Raw genomic sequence first — 19,864 nt, 5'->3', positions numbered from 1 at the left:
CGCGCTGCGCGTCCCCACCAGCAGCGGGATTCTCCGTTCCGAAAGCCTTGTTTTCCCGGGGGGCACATCCCCACCAGCAGGAGGATTTTCCGTCGCGACAGGCCTGTTATTCCGCGCTGCGCATACCCACAAGCGGTGGGATACTCCTTTCCGACAGCCATGTTTTCCCGTGCGGCGCGTCCCCACCAGCAGCGGGATTCTCCGTCCCAACATCCCTGTTTTCCCACACAGCGCGTCCCCACCAGCAGCGGGATTCTCCGTCCCGACATCCCTGTTTTCCCGCGCTGCGCGTCCCCACCAGCAGCGGGATTCTCTGTCCCGACAGCCCTGTTTTCCCGCGCTGCGCATCCCCACCAGCAGCGGGATTCTCCGTCCTGACATCCCTGTTTTCCCACGCTGCGCATCCCCACCAGCAGCGGGATTCTCCATCCCGACAGCCCTGTTTTCCCACACAGAGCATCCCCACCCGCAGCGGGATTCTCCGTCCCGACAGCCCTGTTTTCCCGCACGGCGCATCCCCACCAGCAGCAGGATTCTCCGTCCCGACATCCCTGTTTTCCCACACAGCGCGTCCCCACCAGCAGTGGGATTCTCCGTCCCGACATCCCTGTTTTCCCACACAGTGCGTCCCCACCAACAGCGGGATTCTCCGTCACGACATCCCAGTTTTCCCACACAGCGCGTCCCCACCAGCAGTGGGATTCTCCGTCCCGACATCCCTGTTTTCCCACACAGCGCGCCCCCACCAGCAGCGGGATTCTCCTTCACGACATCCCTGTTTTCCCGCGAGGCACATCCCCACCAGCAGCGGGATTCTCCGTCCCAACAGCCCTGTTTTCCCGCGCGACGCGCCCCCACCCGCAGCGGGATTATCCGTCCCGACATCCCTGTTTTCCCACACAGCGCGTCCCCACCAGCAGCGGGATTCTCCTACCCGACAGCCGTTGTCCCGCGCGGCGCATCCCCACCAGCAGTGGGATTCTCCGTCCCGACATCCCTATTTTCCCACACAGCGCGTCCCCACCAGCAGCGGGATTCTCCTACCCGACAGCCGTTGTCCCGCGCGGCGCATCCCCACCAGCAGTGGGATTCTCCGTCCCGACATCCCTATTTTCCCACACAGCGCGTCCCCACCAGCAGCGGGATTCTCCGTCACGACAGCCCTGTTTTCCCGCGCTGCGCATCCCCACCAGCAGCGGGATTCTCCGTCCCAACAGCCCTGTTTTCCCGCACGACGCGCCCCCACCCGCAGCTGGATTCTCCGTCACGACAGCCTTGTTTTCCCACGCGCGGGTCCCCACCAGCAGCGGGATTCTCCGTCCCGAAAGCCTTGTTTTCCTGGGTGGCACATCCCCACCAGCAGCGGGATTTTCCGTCGCGACAGGCCTGTTATTCCGCGCTGCGCATACCCACAAGCGGTGGGATACTCCTTCCCGACAGCCATGTTTTCCCGTGCGGCGCGTCCCCACCAGCAGCGGGATACTCCGTCCCGCCAGCCCTGTTTTCCCGGGCAGCGCGTCACCACCAGCAGCGGGATTCTCCGTCCCGACATCCCTGTTTTCCCACACAGCGCGCCCCCACCCGCAGCGGGATTCTCCGTCCCGACATCCCTGTTTTCCCACACAGCGCGCCCCCACCCGCAGCGGGATTCTCCGTCCCGACATCCCTGTTTTCCCACACAGCGCGTCCCCACCAGCAGTGGGATTCTCCGTCCCGGCAGCCCTGTTTTCCCACACAGCGCGTCCCCACCAGCAGCGGGATTCTCCGTCCCGACAGCCCTGTTTTCCCGCGAGGCGCATCCCCACCAGCAGCGGGATTCTCCGTCACGACATCCCTGTTTTCCCGCGAGGCGCATCCCCACCAGCAGCGGGATTCTCCGTCACGACATCCCTGTTTTCCCACACAGCGCGTCCCCACCAGCAGTGGGATTCTCCGTCCCGACAGCCCTGTTTTCCCACACAGAGCATCCCCACCCGCAGTGGGATTCTCCATCCCGACATCCCTGTTTTCCCACACAGCGCGTCCCCACCAGCAGTGGGATTCTCCGTCCCGACAGCCCTGTTTTCCCACACAGAGCATCCCCACCCGCAGTGGGATTCTCCGTCCCGACATCCCTGTTTTCCCACACAGCGCGTCCCCACCAGCAGCGGGATTCTCCGTCACGACATCCCTGTTTTCCCACACAGCGCGCCCCCACCAGCAGCGGGATTCTCCGTCACGACATCCCTGTTTTCCCACACAGTGCGCCCCCACCCGCAGCGGGATTCTCCGTCACGACAGGCCTGTTTTCCCGCGAGGTGCATTCCCACCAGCAGCGTGATTCTCCTTCACGACATCCCTGTTTTCCCACGCGCGCGTCACCACATGCAGCGGGATTCTCCGTCCCAACAGCCCTGTTTTCCCGCGCGACGCGCCCCCACCAGCAGTGGGATTCTCCGTCCCGACATCACTATTTTCCCACACAGCGCGTCCCCACCAGCAGCGGGATTCTCCTACCCGACAGCCGTTGTCCCGTGCGGCGCATCCCCACCAGCAGTGGGATTCTCCGTCCCGACATCCCTGTTTTCCCACACAGCGCGTCCCCACCAGCAGTGGGATTCTCCGTCCCGACAGCCCTGTTTTCCCACACAGCGCGTCCCCACCAGCAGTGGGATTCTCCGTCCCGACAGCCCTGTTTTCCCACACAGCGCGTCCCCACCAGCAGCGGGATTCTCCGTCCCGACATCCCTGTTTTCCCGCGCTGCGCGCCCCCACCCGCAGCGGGATTCTCCGTCCCGACAGCCCTGTTTTCCCATGCGCGCGTCACCACATGCAGCGGGATTCTCCGTCCCGACAGGCCTGTTTTCCCGCTGGCGCATCCCCACCAGCAGCGGGATTCTCCGTCACGACATCCCTGTTTTCCCACACAGCGCGTCCCCACCAGCAGTGGGATTCTCCGTCCCGACAGCCCTGTTTTCCCACACAGAGCATCCCCACCCGCAGTGGGATTCTCCGTCCCGACATCCCTGTTTTCCCACACAGCGCGTCCCCACCAGCAGTGGGATTCTCCGTCCCGACAGCCCTGTTTTCCCACACAGAGCATCCCCACCCGCAGTGGGATTCTCCGTCCCGACATCCCTGTTTTCCCACACAGCGCGTCCCCACCAGCAGCGGGATTCTCCGTCACGACATCCCTGTTTTCCCACACAGCGCGCCCCCACCAGCAGCGGGATTCTCCGTCACGACATCCCTGTTTTCCCACACAGTGCGCCCCCACCCGCAGCGGGATTCTCCGTCCCGACATCCCTGTTTTCCCACACAGCGCGTCCCCACCAGCAGCGGGATTCTCCTACCCGACAGCCGTTGTCCAGTGCGGCGCATCCCCACCAGCAGCGGGATTCTCCGTCCCGACATCCCTGTTTTCCCACACAGCGCGTCCCCACCAGCAGTGGGATACTCCGTCCCGACAGCCCTGTTTTCCCACACAGCGCGTCCCCACCAGCAGCGGGATTCTCCGTCCCGACAGCCCTGTTTTCCCGCGCTGCGCATCCCCACCAGCAGCGGGATTCTCCGTCCCGACATCCCTGTTTTCCCGCACTGCGCGTCCCCACCAGCAGCGGGATTCTCCGTCCCGACAGCGCTGTTTTCCCGCGCTGCGCATCCCCACCAGCAGCGGGATTCTCCGTCCCGACATCCCTGTTTTCCCGCGCTGCGCGTCCCCACCAGCAGCGGGATTCTCCGTCCCGACATCCCTGTTTTCCCGCGCTGCGCATCCCCACCAGCAGCGGGATTCTCCGTCCCGACATCCCTGTTTTCCCTCGCGACGCGTCCCCACCAGCAGCGGGATTCTCCGTCCCGACAGCCCTGTTTTCCCGCGCTGCGCGTCCCCACCAGCAGCGGGATTCTCCGTCCCGACAGCCCTGTTTTCCCGCGCTGCGCGTCCCCACCAGCAGCGGGATTCTCCGTTCCGAAAGCCTTGTTTTCCTGGGTGGCATATCCCCACCAGCAGCGGGATTTTCCGTCGCGACAGGCCTGTTATTCCGCGCTGCGCATACCCACAAGCGGTGGGATACTCCTTCCCGACAGCCATGTTTTCCCGTGCGGCGCATCCCCACCAGCAGCGGGATTCTCCGTCCCAACATCCCTGTTTTCCCGCGCGACGCGTCCCCCCCCGCAGCGGGATTCTCCGTCCCGACATCCCTGTTTTCCAACACAGCGCGTCCCCACCAGCAGCGGGATTCTCCTACCCGACAGCCGTTGTCCCGTGCGGCGCATCCCCACCAGCAGCGGGATTCTCTGTCCCGACAGCCCTGTTTTCCCACACAGCGCGTCCCCACCAGCAGCGGGATTCTCCGTCCCGACATCCCTGTTTTCCCGCGCTGCGCATCCACACCAGCAGCGGGATTCTCCATCCCGACATCCCTGTTTTCCCGCGCTGCGCATCCCCACCAGCAGCGGGATTCTCTGTCCCGACAGCCCTGTTTTCCCGCGCTGCGCATCCCCACCAGCAGCGGGATTCTCCGTCCCGACATCCCTGTTTTCCCGCGCTGCGCATCCCCACCAGCAGCGGGATTTTCCGTCGCGACAGGCCTGTTATTCCGCGCTGCGCGTCCCCACCAGCAGCGGGATTCTCCGTCCCGACATCCCTGTTTTCCCACACAGCGCGTCCCCACCAGCAGCGGGATTCTCCGTCCCGACATCCCTGTTTTCCCGCGCTGCGCATCCCCACCAGCAGCGGGATTTTCCGTCGCGACAGGCCTGTTATTCCGCGCTGCGCGTCCCCACCAGCAGCGGGATTCTCCGTCCCAACATCCCTGTTTTCCCACGCGACGCGTCCCCACCCGCAGCGGGATTCTCCGTCCCGACATCCCTGTTTTCCAACACAGCGCGTCCCCACCAGCAGCGGGATTCTCCTACCCGACAGCCGTTGTCCCGTGCGGCGCATCCCCACCAGCAGCGGGATTCTCTGTCCCGACAGCCCTGTTTTCCCACACAGCGCGTCCCCACCAGCAGCGGGATTCTCCGTCCCGACAGCCCTGTTTTCCCGCGCTGCGCATCCCCACCAGCAGCGGGATTCTCCGTCCCGACATCCCTGTTTTCCCGCGCTGCGCATCCCCACCAGCAGCGGGATTCTCCGTCCCGACATCCCTGTTTTCCCGCGCTGCGCATCCCCACCAGCAGCGGGATTCTCCGTCCCGACATCCCTGTTTTCCCGCGCTGCGCATCCCCACCAGCAGCGGGATTCTCCGTCACGACAGCCCTGTTTTCCCGCGCTGCGCGTCCCCACCAGCGGCGGGATTCTCCGTCCCGACATCCCTGTTTTCCCACACAGCGCGTCCCCACCAGCAGCGGGATTCTCCGTCCCGACATCCCTGTTTTCCCGGCGGCGCGTCCCCACCAGCAGCGGGATTCTCCGTCCCGACAGTCCTGTTTTCCCGGCGGCGCATCCCCACCAGCAGCGGGATTCTCCGTCACGACAGCCCTGTTTTCCCGCACAGCACGTCCCCACCAGCAGCGGGATTCTCCGTCCCGACAGCCCTGTTTTCTCGGGCTGCGCATCCCCACCCGCAGCGGGATTCTCCGTCCCGACAGCCCTGTTTTCCCGCGCTGGCATCCCCACCAGCAGCGGGATTCTCCGTCCCGACAGCCCTGTTTTCCCACTCAGCGCGCCCCCACCAGCAGTGGGATTCTCCGTCACGACAGCCCTGTTTTCCCACACAGCGTGTCCCCACCAGCAGCGGGATTCTCCGTCCCGGCAGCCCTGTTTTCCCGCGAGGCGCATCCCACCAGCAGCGGGATTCTCCGTCCCGACAGCCCTGTTTTCCCACACAGCGCGTCCCCACCAGCAGCGGGATTCTCCGTCCCGACAGCCCTGTTTTCCCGCGCTGCGCGTCCCCACCAGCAGCGGGATTCTCCGTCCCGACAGCCCTGTTTTCCCGCGCTGCGCGTCCCCACCAGCGGCGGGATTCTCCGTCCCGACATCCCTGTTTTCCCACACAGCGCATCCCCACCAGCAGCGGGATTCTCCGTCCCGACATCCCTGTTTTCCCGGCGGCGCATCCCCACCAGCAGCGGGATTCTCCGTCCCGACAGTCCTGTTTTCCCGGCGGCGCATCCCCATCAGCAGCGGGATTCTCCGTTCCGACAGCCCTGTTTTCCTGCGCGGCGCGTCCCCACCAGCAGCGGGATTCTCCGTCCCGACAGTCCTGTTTTCCCGTCGGCGCATCCCCACCAGCAGCGGGATTCTCCGTCCCGGCAGTTCTTTTTTCCCGCGCGACGTGCCCCCACTACCAGCGGGATTCACCATCCTGACAGCCATGTTTTCCTGTGCGGCGCCTTCCCACCAGCAACGGGATTCTCCATCCCGAAAGCCTTGTTTTCCCGCGCAGTGCGTCCCCACCAGCAGCGGGATTCTCCGTCACGACAGCCCTGTTTTTCCGCGTGGCGCGCCCCCACCCGCAGTGGGATTCTCCGTCCCGACATCCCTGTTTTCCCACACAGCGCGTCCCCACCAGCAGCGGGATTCTCCGTCCCGACATCCCTGTTTTCCCACACAGCGCGTCCCCACCAGCAGCGGGATTCTCCGTCCCGACATCCCTGTTTTCCCGCGCTGCGCGTCCCCACCAGCAGCGGGATTCTCCGTCACGACAGCCCTGTTTTCCCTCGCGACGCATCCCCACCAGCAGCGGGATTCTCCGTCCCGACATCCCTGTTTTCCCGCGCTGCGCATACCCACATGCGGTGGGATACTTCTTCCCGACAGCCATGTTTTCCCGTGCGGCGCGTCCCCACCAGCAGCGGGATTCTCCGTCCCAACATCCCTGTTTTCCCGCGCGCCGCATCCCCACCCGCAGCGGGATTCTCCGTCCCGACATCCCTGTTTTCCCACACAGCGCGTCCCCACCAGCAGCTGGATTCTCCTACCCGACAGCCGTTGTCCCGTGCGGCGCATCCCCACCAGCAGCGGGATTCTCCGTCCCGCCAGCCCTGTTTTCCCGCGCTGCGCATCCCCACCAGCAGCGGGATTCTCTGTCCCGACAGCCCTGATTTCCCGCGCTGCGCATCGCCACCAGCAGCGGGATTCTCCGTCCCGACATCCCTGTTTTCCCGCGCTGCGCATCCCCACCAGCAGCGGGACTCTCCGTCCCGACATCCCTGTTTTCCCGCGCTGCGCATCCCCACCAGCAGCGGGATTCTCCGTCCCGACATCCCTGTTTTCCCACACAGCGTCTCCCCACCAGCAGCGGGATTCTCCATCCCATCAGCCCTGTTTTCCCGCGCGGCGCGTCCCCACCAGCAGCGGGATTCTCCGTCCCGACAGCCCTGTTTTCCCGCACGGCGCATCCCCACCAGCAGCGGGATTCTCCGTCCCGACATCCCTGTTTTCCCACACAGCGCGTCCCCACCAGCAGCGGGATTCTCTGTCACGACATCCCTGTTTTCCCGGCGGCGCATCCCCACCAGCAGCGGGATTCTCCGTTCCGACAGCCCTGTTTTCCCGCGCGCGTCCCCACCAGCAGCGGGATTCTCCGTCCCGACAGCCCTGTTTTCCCGCACGGCGCGTCCCCACCAGCAGCGGGATTCTCCGTTCCGCCAGCCCTGTTTTCCCACACAGCGCGTCCCCACCAGCAGCGGGATTCTCTGTCACGACATCCCTGTTTTCCCGGGCAGCGCGTCACCACCAGCAGCGGGATTCTCCGTTCCGCCAGCCCTGTTTTCCCGCGCGGCGCGTCCCCACCAGCAGCGGGATTCTCCGTCCCGACATCCCTGTTTTCCCACACAGCGCGTCCCCACCAGCAGCGGGATTCTCCGTCACGACATCCCTGTTTTCCCGCGAGGCGCATCCCGACCAGCAGCGGGATTCTCCGTCACGACAGCCCTGTTTTCCCGCGAGGCGCATCCCGACCAGCAGCGGGATTCTCCGTCCCGACAGCCCTGTTTTCTCGGGCAGTGCGTCCCCACCAGCAGCGGGATTCTCCGTCCCGACAGCCCTGTTTTCCCGCGCGGCGCATCCCCACCAGCAGCGGGATTCTCCGTCATGACAGCCCTGTTTTCCCGCGAGGAGCATCCCGACCAGCAGCGGGATTCTCCGTCCCGACAGCCCTGTTTTCTCGGGCAGTGCGTCCCCACCAGCAGCGGGATTCTCCGTCCCGACAGCCCTGTTTTCCCGCGCGACGTGCCCCCACCAGCAGCGGGATTCTCCGTCCCGACAGCCCTGTTTTCCCGCGCGACGTGCCCCCACCAGCAGCGGGATTCTCCGTCCCGACAGGCCTGTTTTCCCGCGCGACGTGCCCCCACCAGCAGCGGGATTCCCCGTCCCAACAGCCCTGTTTTCTCGGGCGGCGCATTCCCACCAGCAGCGGGATTCTCCATCCCGACAGCCCTGTTTTCCCGCGCGGCGCATCCCCAATAGCAGCGGGATTCTCCGTCGCGACAGCCCTGTTTTCCTGCACGGTGCGTCCCCACCAGCAGCGGGATTCTCCGTCACGACATCCCTGTTTTCCCGCGCTGCGCATCCCCACCAGCAGCGGGATTCTCCGTCCCGACAGCCCTGTTTTCCCACACAGCGCGCCCCCACCAGCAGCGGGATTCTCCGTCACGACAGCCCTGTTTTCCCGCGAGGCGCATCCCACCAGCAGCGGGGCTCTCCGTCCCGACAGCCCTGTTTTCCCACACAGCGCGCCCCCACCAGCAGCGGGATTCTCCGTCGCGACAGCCCTGTTTTCCCGCGCTGCGCATCCCGACCAGCAGCGGGGTTCTCCGTCCCGACAGCCCTGTTTTCCCACGCAGCGCGCCCCCACCAGCAGCGGGATTCTCCGTCCCGACAACCCTGTTTTCCCGCGCTGCGCGTCCCCACCAGCGGCGGGATTCTCCGTCCCGACATCCCTGTTTTCCCACACAGCGCGTCCCCACCAGCTGCGGGATTCTCCGTCCCGACATCCCTGTTTTCCGGCGGCGCATCCCCACCAGCAGCGGGATTCTCCGTTCCGACAGCCCTGTTTTCCCGCGCGCGTCCCCACCAGCAGCGGGATTCTCCGTCACGACAGCCCTGTTTTCCCGCACGCGTCCCCACCAGCAGCGGGATTCTCCGTCCCGACAGCCCTGTTTTCTCGGGCGGCGCATCCCCACCCGCAGCGGGATTCTCCGTCCCGACATCCCTGTTTTCCCGGGCAGCGCGTCCCCACCAGCAGCGGGATTCTCCGTCACGACAGCCCTGTTTTCCCGGGCTGCGCATCCCCACCAGCAGCGGGATTCTCCGTCACGACAGCCCTGTTTTCCCACACAGCGCGTCCCCACCAGCAGCGGGATTCTCCGTCCCGACATCCCTGTTTTCCCGCGCTGCGCGTCCCCACCAGCGGCGGGATTCTCCGTCCCGACATCCCTGTTTTCCCACACAGCGCGTCCCCACCAGCAGCGGGATTCTCCGTCCCGACATCCCTGTTTTCCCGGCGGCGCATCCCCACCAGCAGCGGGATTCTCCGTTCCGACAGCCCTGTTTTCCCGCGCGCGTCCCCACCAGCAGCGGGATTCTCCGTCCCGACAGTCCTGTTTTCCCGGCGGCGCATCCCCACCAGCAGCGGGATTCTCCGTCACGACAGCCCTGTTTTCCCGCGCGCGTCCCCACCAGCAGCGGGATTCTCCGTCCCGACAGTCCTGTTTTCCCGGCGGCGCATCCCCACCAGCAGCGGGATTCTCCGTCCCAACAGTTCTTTTTTCCCGCGCGACGTGCCCCCACTACCAGCGGGATTCTCCATCCTGACAGCCATGTTTTCCTGTGCGGCACCTTCCCACCAGCAGCGGGATTATCCGTCCCGACAGTCCTGTTTTCCCGCGCGCGTCCCCACCAGCAGCGGGATTCTCCGTCCCGACAGCCCTGTTTTCCCGCACGGCGCATCCCCACCAGCAGCGGGATTCTCCGTTCCGACAGCCCTGTTTTCCCGCGCGCGTCCCCACCAGCAGCGGGATTCTCCGTCCCGACAGTCCTGTTTTCCCGGCGGCGCATCCCCACCAGCAGCGGGATTCTCCGTCACGACAGCCCTGTTTTCCCGCGCGCGTCCCCACCAGCAGCGGGATTCTCCGTCCCGACAGTCCTGTTTTCCCGGCGGCGCATCCCCACCAGCAGCGGGATTCTCCGTCCCGACAGTTCTTTTTTCCCGCGCGACGTGCCCCCACTACCAGCGGGATTCTCCATCCTGACAGCCATGTTTTCCTGTGCGGCGCCTCCCCACCAGCAGCGGGATTCTCCGTCACGACAGCCCTGTTTTCCCGCGCGCGTCCCCACCAGCAGCGGGATTCTCCGTCCCGACAGTTCTTTTTTCCCGCGCGACGTGCCCCCACTACCAGCGGGATTCTCCATCCCGAAAGCCTTGTTTTCCCGCGCAGTGCGTCCCCACCAGCAGTGGTATTCTCCGTCCCGACATCCCTGTTTTCCCACACAGCGCGTCCCCACCAGCAGCGGGATTCTCCTACCCGACAGCCGTTGTCCAGTGCGGCGCATCCCCACCAGCAGCGGGATTCTCCGTCCCAACATCCCTGTTTTCCCACACAGCGCGTCCCCACCAGCAGCGGATTCTCCGTCCCAACATCCCTGTTTTCCCACACAGCGCGTCCCCACCAGCAGTGGGATTCTCCGTCCTGACAGCCCTGTTTTCCCGCGCTGCGCGTCCCCACCAGCAGCGGGATTCTCCGTCCCGACAGCCCTGTTTTCCCGCACTGCGCGTCCCCACCAGCAGCGGGATTCTCCGTCCCGACATCCCTGTTTTCCCACACAGCGCGTCCCCACCAGCAGCGGGATTCTCCGTCCCGACATCCTTGTTTTCCCACACAGCGCGTCCCCACCAGCAGCGGGATTCTCCGTCCCGACATCCCTGTTTTCCCACACAGCGCGTCCCCACCAGCAGCGGGATTCTCCGTCCCGACATCCCTGTTTTCCCACACAGCGCGTCCCCACCAGCAGCGGGATTCTCCGTCCCGGCAGCCCTGTTTTCCCGCGAGTCGCATCCCCACCAGCAGTGGGATTCTCCGTCCCGACAGCCCTGTTTTCCCGCGCTGCGCGTCCCCACCAGCAGCGGGATTCTCCATCACGACAGCCCTGTTTTCCCACACAGCGCGCCCCCACCAGCAGCGGGATTCTCCGTCCCGACAGCCCTGTTTTCCCGCGCTGCGCGTCCCCACCAGCAGTGGTATTCTCCGTCACGACACCCTGTTTTCCCGCACGGCGCGACCCCACCAGCAGCGGGATTCTCCGTCCCGACATGCCTGTTTTCCCGCGCTGCGCGTCCCCACCAGCAGCGGGATTCTCCGTCACGACAGCCCTGTTTTCCCGCGCTGCGCGTCCCCACCAGCAGCGGGATTCTCCGTTCCGAAAGCCTTGTTTTCCCGGGGGGCACATCCCCACCAGCAGGAGGATTTTCCGTCGCGACAGGCCTGTTATTCCGCGCTGCGCATACCCACAAGCGGTGGGATACTCCTTCCCGACAGCCATGTTTTCCCGTGCGGCGCGTCCCCACCAGCAGCGGGATTCTCCGTCCCAACATCCCTGTTTTCCCGCGCGACGCGTCCCCACCCGCAGCGGGATTCTCCGTCCCGACATCCCTGTTTTCCCACACAGCGCGTCCCCACCAGCAGCGGGATTCTCCGTCCCGACATCCCTGTTTTCCCGCGCTGCGCGTCCCCACCAGCAGCGGGATTCTCCATCCCGACAGCCCTGTTTTCCCACACAGAGCATCCCCACCCGCAGCGGGATTCTCCGTCCCGACAGCCCTGTTTTCCCGCACGGCGCATCCCCACCAGCAGCGGGATTCTCCGTCCCGACATCCCTGTTTTCCCACACAGCGCGTCCCCACCAGCAGTGGGATTCTCCGTCCCGACATCCCTGTTTTCCCACACAGTGCGTCCCCACCAACAGCGGGATTCTCCGTCACGACATCCCAGTTTTCCCACACAGCGCGTCCCCACCAGCAGTGGGATTCTCCGTCCCGACATCCCTGTTTTCCCACACAGCGCGCCCCCACCAGCAGCGGGATTCTCCTTCACGACATCCCTGTTTTCCCGCGAGGCACATCCCCACCAGCAGCGGGATTCTCCGTCCCAACAGCCCTGTTTTCCCGCGCGACGCGCCCCCACCCGCAGCGGGATTATCCGTCCCGACATCCCTGTTTTCCCACACAGCGCGTCCCCACCAGCAGCGGGATTCTCCTACCCGACAGCCGTTGTCCCGCGCGGCGCATCCCCACCAGCAGTGGGATTCTCCGTCCCGACATCCCTATTTTCCCACACAGCGCGTCCCCACCAGCAGCGGGATTCTCCTACCCGACAGCCGTTGTCCCGCGCGGCGCATCCCCACCAGCAGTGGGATTCTCCGTCCCGACATCCCTATTTTCCCACACAGCGCGTCCCCACCAGCAGCGGGATTCTCCGTCACGACAGCCCTGTTTTCCCGCGCTGCGCATCCCCACCAGCAGCGGGATTCTCCGTCCCAACAGCCCTGTTTTCCCGCACGACGCGCCCCCACCCGCAGCTGGATTCTCCGTCACGACAGCCTTGTTTTCCCACGCGCGGGTCCCCACCAGCAGCGGGATTCTCCGTCCCGAAAGTCTTGTTTTCCTGGGTGGCACATCCCCACCAGCAGCGGGATTTTCCGTCGCGACAGGCCTGTTATTCCGCGCTGCGCATACCCACAAGCGGTGGGATACTCCTTCCCGACAGCCATGTTTTCCCGTGCGGCGCGTCCCCACCAGCAGCGGGATACTCCGTCCCGCCAGCCCTGTTTTCCCGGGCAGCGCGTCACCACCAGCAGCGGGATTCTCCGTCCCGACATCCCTGTTTTCCCACACAGCGCGCCCCCACCCGCAGCGGGATTCTCCGTCCCGACATCCCTGTTTTCCCACACAGCGCGCCCCCACCCGCAGCGGGATTCTCCGTCCCGACATCCCTGTTTTCCCACACAGCGCGTCCCCACCAGCAGTGGGATTCTCCGTCCCGGCAGCCCTGTTTTCCCACACAGCGCGTCCCCACCAGCAGCGGGATTCTCCGTCCCGACAGCCCTGTTTTCCCGCGAGGCGCATCCCCACCAGCAGCGGGATTCTCCGTCACGACATCCCTGTTTTCCCGCGAGGCGCATCCCCACCAGCAGCGGGATTCTCCGTCACGACATCCCTGTTTTCCCACACAGCGCGTCCCCACCAGCAGTGGGATTCTCCGTCCCGACAGCCCTGTTTTCCCACACAGAGCATCCCCACCCGCAGTGGGATTCTCCATCCCGACATACCTGTTTTCCCACACAGCGCGTCCCCACCAGCAGTGGGATTCTCCGTCCCGACAGCCCTGTTTTCCCACACAGAGCATCCCCACCCGCAGTGGGATTCTCCGTCCCGACATCCCTGTTTTCCCACACAGCGCGTCCCCACCAGCAGCGGGATTCTCCGTCACGACATCCCTGTTTTCCCACACAGCGCGCCCCCACCAGCAGCGGGATTCTCCGTCACGACATCCCTGTTTTCCCACACAGTGCGCCCCCACCCGCAGCGGGATTCTCCGTCACGACAGGCCTGTTTTCCCGCGAGGTGCATTCCCACCAGCAGCGTGATTCTCCTTCACGACATCCCTGTTTTCCCACGCGCGCGTCACCACATGCAGCGGGATTCTCCGTCCCAACAGCCCTGTTTTCCCGCGCGACGCGCCCCCACCAGCAGTGGGATTCTCCGTCCCGACATCACTATTTTCCCACACAGCGCGTCCCCACCAGCAGCGGGATTCTCCTACCCGACAGCCGTTGTCCCGTGCGGCGCATCCCCACCAGCAGTGGGATTCTCCGTCCCGACATCCCTGTTTTCCCACACAGCGCGTCCCCACCAGCAGTGGGATTCTCCGTCCCGACAGCCCTGTTTTCCCACACAGCGCGTCCCCACCAGCAGTGGGATTCTCCGTCCCGACAGCCCTGTTTTCCCACACAGCGCGTCCCCACCAGCAGCGGGATTCTCCGTCCCGACATCCCTGTTTTCCCGCGCTGCGCGCCCCCACCCGCAGCGGGATTCTCCGTCCCGACAGCCCTGTTTTCCCATGCGCGCGTCACCACATGCAGCGGGATTCTCCGTCCCGACAGGCCTGTTTTCCCGCTGGCGCATCCCCACCAGCAGCGGGATTCTCCGTCACGACATCCCTGTTTTCCCACACAGCGCGTCCCCACCAGCAGTGGGATTCTCCGTCCCGACAGCCCTGTTTTCCCACACAGAGCATCCCCACCCGCAGTGGGATTCTCCGTCCCGACATCCCTGTTTTCCCACACAGCGCGTCCCCACCAGCAGTGGGATTCTCCGTCCCGACAGCCCTGTTTTCCCACACAGAGCATCCCCACCCGCAGTGGGATTCTCCGTCCCGACATCCCTGTTTTCCCACACAGCGCGTCCCCACCAGCAGCGGGATTCTCCGTCACGACATCCCTGTTTTCCCACACAGCGCGCCCCCACCAGCAGCGGGATTCTCCGTCACGACATCCCTGTTTTCCCACACAGTGCGCCCCCACCCGCAGCGGGATTCTCCGTCACGACAGGCCTGTTTTCCCGCGAGGTGCATTCCCACCAGCAGCGTGATTCTCCTTCACGACATCCCTGTTTTCCCACCCGCGCGTCACCACATGCAGCGGGATTCTCCGTCCCAACAGCCCTGTTTTCCCGCGCGACGCGCCCCCACCAGCAGTGGGATTCTCCGTCCCGACATCACTATTTTCCCACACAGCGCGTCCCCACCAGCAGCGGGATTCTCCTACCCGACAGCCGTTGTCCCGTGCGGCGCATCCCCACCAGCAGTGGGATTCTCCGTCCCGACATCCCTGTTTTCCCACACAGCGCGTCCCCACCAGCAGTGGGATTCTCCGTCCCGACAGCCCTGTTTTCCCACACAGCGCGTCCCCACCAGCAGTGGGATTCTCCGTCCCGACAGCCCTGTTTTCCCACACAGCGCGTCCCCACCAGCAGCGGGATTCTCCGTCCCGACATCCCTGTTTTCCCGCGCTGCGCGCCCCCACCCGCAGCGGGATTCTCCGTCCCGACAGCCCTGTTTTCCCATGCGCGCGTCACCACATGCAGCGGGATTCTCCGTCCCGACAGGCCTGTTTTCCCGCTGGCGCATCCCCACCAGCAGCGGGATTCTCCGTCCCGACATCCCTGTTTTCCCACACAGCGCGTCCCCACCAGCAGCGGGATTCTCCGTCCCGACATCCCTGTTTTCCCACACAGCGCGCCCCCACCAGCAGCGGGATTCTCCGTCCCGACATCCCTGTTTTCCCACACAGCGCGTCCCCACCAGCAGCGGGATTCTCCGTCCCGACATCCCTGTTTTCCCACATAGCGCGTCCCCACCAGCAGCGGGATTCTCCGTCCCGACAGCCCTGTTTTCCAGCGAGGCGCGTCCCGACCAGCAGCGGGATTCTCCGTCCCGACAGCCCTGTTTTCCCACACAGCGCGTCCCCACCAGCAGCGGGATTCTCCGTCACGACAGCCCTGTTTTCCCGCGCGGTGCGTCCCCACCACCAGCGGGATTCTCCATCCCGACATCCCTGTTTTCCCACACAGCACGTCCCCACCAGCAGCGGGATTCTCCGTCACGACAGCCCTGTTTTCCCGCGAGGCGCATCCCCACCAGCAGCGGGATTCTCCGTCCCGACATCCCTGTTTTCCCGCGCGGTGCGTCCCCACCAGCAGCCGGATTCTCCGTCACGACAGGCCTGTTTTCCCACGCGGTGCGCCCCCACCAGCAGCAGGACCCCACCAGCAGCAGGATTCTCCGTCCCGACTGCCCTGTTTTCCCGCGCTGCGCGTCCCCACCAGCAGCAGGACCCCACCAGCAGCGGGATTCTCCGTCCCGACTGCCCTGTTTTCCCGCACGCCGCGTCCCCACCAGCGGCGGGATTCTCCGTCCCGACAGCCCTGTTTTCCCGCACGGCGCATCTCCGCCAGCAACGGGATTCTTCGTTCCCGCAGCCGGCCAATACGGTTTCTCATGTGGCCACCCGCAGGCGTGAGTGCGCTGCCGGCGAAGTGGAGGATCCCGCCAACAGAAAACCCCGCAACTAATTTCTTAGGATCTAGATTAAATCTTCTTGGATTTATATATGGATTTGAACTACCTGGAGCGGAATTTTCTCATGGCCTCACTGATGGGTTTGATGGTGGGCAGAGGGGAAGAACTCAGTGGGAGACCCAAAAATTGGATTTACCCCAGTGTGGGATCTTTCGCTGGTGCCCACCATGGCAAATCCAGAAACCCGCTGGAGGCCGGGATGAATCACATTTGCACCCCACTAATGGGATTCATATGAAGGTCCGATATCCACTGCTTGATTCTCCACAGCGCCAGTGGGAAACCGCTTCTGGGACTCATCTGAACTATGCCTGGGGTTGCCTTCAGAGTTCATGATGGAGACTGCCAGCTACCCTGGAACACCCGCTGCAGTGGGTGGGGGGTCATCTGCAGGTGGACCTTTCTGCTGGAGGGGAGTCCAGCTTGCATCCTCGGAGTGCTCCCGGAAATCCATCTTCATTTTCAGGAGGTCCATTTCCTCACTTCAATAGTGGATCAAGTGATGTTGGGTACCTTCTCAATATGGCACCTGGATAGGATGGTGGACTATGCACCATCAGGCCTGCCCTGCCACAGAAAATGGTGTAAAACACCCAGTTGTATAATTAAAGTCAGGCTGTAAGATTTGGTGTATTTTCCTCCCGGCATCCGCAGCGGGAAACACTCGACGTTCCCGCCACAGGTTTTAGTCCCAAGATGGGAGAATTTCACCTTCATTGTCTACAAATAAACGATTGCCTCAGATTATAACTCACCTTGACATACAATATCAACTTTGGCCAAATTCAGCTGAAATTCCAATAATCAATGATTTTTTTTCTCCCTCAGCTGAAAGCGTATCCTGCTAAGTGGCCAGGCTGCCTTGTTAATCATTCTGGCTCCGGAAATTGAAATTTGGGACAAAAAAAAAATGTCTTGGGTGGAAGTAAAACAAAAATTCAAACAAGGTGCGATGTAGGTGTTAATGTTTTTCTTTGTACAATTCAAATGGAAGATATTTGCTTCTCTTTATTGAAAATGTCAACAGAGCTTACCAAGCACCATTACAACTGAACAGCATGCTTGCATGTGAGGGGAGGTTGTTTTCTGGCGGATAGTTAACCATACCTGTCGTAGTCCTGACATATTTCCCCGACAGAGATCAGTGCTTTCAGATACTCATTGGGTTGGTAGGGATTGATGTAATGCAAGGAGCAGCTGTTTCGTGGGTCTCCATTTGAAGCTGTGAAGTCAATGGCTACCTGAAATAGAAGGTGGCAATTCATAATTAACAGCCCTGTGTTCTGGATGCTACATTTTTTTCCGAATCTCATACTGCTGCACAATGTTCTAAATAAAAGCACACAAAATATGTCAAAGATAATAGCACCATTACAAATCTTCTGCAGCAGAAATCTTTGGCATGAGCCACTTGCTAAACGAAAAGAGAACATTGAAGCCAATACTTACAAAAAACATTGAGATCCACAAATAGATTACACAGAATTAATAAACTCGGATTACAAGTTCATATTGTTTAATCTACTCACTGGTGCATAATTGTTAAGAAAAATCTTTGAGTTTGACACCATGAGGATATTGTTTATAATCTGCACATCAGTAGCCTGCATGCACCAAGCAGTGAATGGCGGCACTCACTCAACCCACTTTCAGCTGCTGGCCAGCACTGATTAAACACTTGGTTGGCAACTGGTCAATTGGAAAAGGATGGCAAAGGTAGGTCTGTAAAGTTGCAATGCGATGAGGAGGATAAAAATAGCAGATGGGTGGACTTACAGTAGGAAGATCTGTATGGGTGCATTCTTTCGTTTGTTACCATAGACTCTATGGGCGCGATTGCCCCAAAAAGGGAACAAGGGGCGTCATTCTCCGACCCCCCGCCGGGTCGGAGAATGGCCGTTGGCCGCCGTGAATCCCGCCCCCGCCGTAGTCTCCGAAGGGAGAAAAGTCGGCGGGGCGTTAATGGCGCCGCTGCCGCGGAGAATGTCACGGGTCTGCGCAAGGCAGCCGATTTTCGGCCTGCCGATATTCTCCCTTCCGGATGGGCCGAAGTCCGTCGACGTGATGACCGTTCACGTCGACGTCAATCAAACCTCCTTTTCATCGGCGTGACCCGGTGCTCCAGGCTCACGCCGACCAGCGAGGAGGTGAGTGACGGCCTGGGGGGTTGGCTCTGGGCAGGAAATGGCGTGGCAGCAGACTGATTGCGTGAGGAGAGGTGTGTCTCGGCTTGTGTGTGTGTGCGGCGGGGGGGGGGGGGGGGGGGGGGGGGGGTTGGTTAGAGTAGGCTGGGCTCCGGGGGAGTGCCGGGAGGGGGTCCGTGCTGGGGTGGAGGTTGGGGGTTGGGGGGGGTCCGTGCCGGGGTGGAGGTTGGGGGTTGGGGGGGTCCGTGCCGGGGTGGAGGTTGGGAGTTGGGGGGGGTCTGTGCCGGGGTGGAGGTTGGGGGGGGGTCCGTGCTGGGGTGGAGGTTGGGGAGGGGGTCCGTGCCGGGGTGGAGGTTGGGGGGGGGTCCGTGCTGGGGTGGAGGTTGGGGGTTGGGGAGGGGGTCCGTGCCAGGGTGGAGGTTGGGGGGGGGTCCGTGCTGGGGTGGAGGTTGGGGGTTGGGGAGGGGGTCCGTGCCAGGGTGGAGGTTGGGGGGGGGTCCGTGCTGGGGTGGAGGTTGGGGGTTGGGGAGGGGGTCCGTGCCGGGGTGGGTGATGGGAGGGCAAATGAGTTGGTCCACCTGGCCAGGTGCCAGCCTCCAACAGTTGGACCCATGCGGTCCATGCCACCTGGCTGGGGGGAGGAGGGGATATGGGCAATGATGACATGTCGTCGTTCCCCTCCCCCCCACCAGGCCGTCATGTTTTCAGACCATCCAGCGATGTTGGCCGCCGTGGTGGCAGCCGCTCATGTCTATGTTGCCCTGGATGAGGAGGAGGAGGAGGAGGAGGAGCGTGCCAGAGAGGCGGCGCAGGCTGCCGCAGAGGGGCATGCGGCAGCCGCCCAGGCTGGAGGGACACCTGACCGACAGGACGAGGAGGGGGAGGAGGACGTCGTGGCCCCACGGCAACGGAGGCACCCGAGGGCGCCCCGTGTGTACCGGCCCCGGCAGACATACCAGGACCTCACGGACCGGGAATGCAGGAGGAGACTCCGGATGAGCCGGGAAACTGTGGCACACATCTGCCACCTGCTGGCACACCTGTCACCGCGTGGCACTGGCGGGGGACACCCTCTCCCCGTGTCCGTCAAGGTTACGGTGGCCCTGAACTTTTATGCAACGGGGTCATTCCAGGCACCGAGTGGGGACCTGTCCGGCATATCGCAGACATCGGTGCATCGGTGCATCCGGGCAGTGACAGATGCCCTTTATGCCATGGCGCACCGCTACATCCACTTCCCCGTGGACCGGGCCAGCCAAGATGCCCGGGCCGTGGGCTTCTCTGCCGTTGCCGGGTTCCCCATGGTCCAGGGCGCGATCGATGGGATGCACGTCGCCGTGCGGCCACCTGCAGAGAACAGGGCCGTGTTCACTAATAGGAAGGGGACCTATTCAATGAACGTACAGGTGGTCTGCGACCACCGCATGATGATCCTGCACGTCTGCGCCCGTCACCCAGGCAGTGTACACGACTCATTCGTGTTGTCGCGGTCATCCATCCCCGGCATGTACGAGGGACGCCATCCCCGGCTGAGGGGCTGGTTGCTGGGCGACAGGGGCTACCCTTTGCGATCGTGGCTGATGACGCCTATACGGAGGCCACGCAATGAGGTGGAGAACCGCTACAATGATGCCCATTTAGCGACAAGGGGAGTGATCGAG

General features: G+C 63.4%; 1 protein-coding gene across 1 annotated transcript in view; it reads right to left on the bottom strand.

The window, feature by feature from the left end:
• The window catches only part of cpne7 (copine VII), a 371,941-nt gene that overhangs the window by 136,411 nt on the left and 215,666 nt on the right, over positions 1–19,864 (bottom strand). Inside the window, exon 11 of the mRNA XM_072518053.1 lies at positions 17,167–17,300. Coding sequence (XP_072374154.1) covers positions 17,167–17,300 — 134 coding nt within the window. The remainder of the gene's footprint in view (positions 1–17,166; positions 17,301–19,864) is intronic.

This window comes from Scyliorhinus torazame, chromosome 10 (assembly GCF_047496885.1).
Source record: "Scyliorhinus torazame isolate Kashiwa2021f chromosome 10, sScyTor2.1, whole genome shotgun sequence".
NCBI classification, from domain to species: domain Eukaryota; kingdom Metazoa; phylum Chordata; class Chondrichthyes; order Carcharhiniformes; family Scyliorhinidae; genus Scyliorhinus; species Scyliorhinus torazame.
This window is presented reverse-complemented; position numbering and strand designations above follow the sequence as displayed.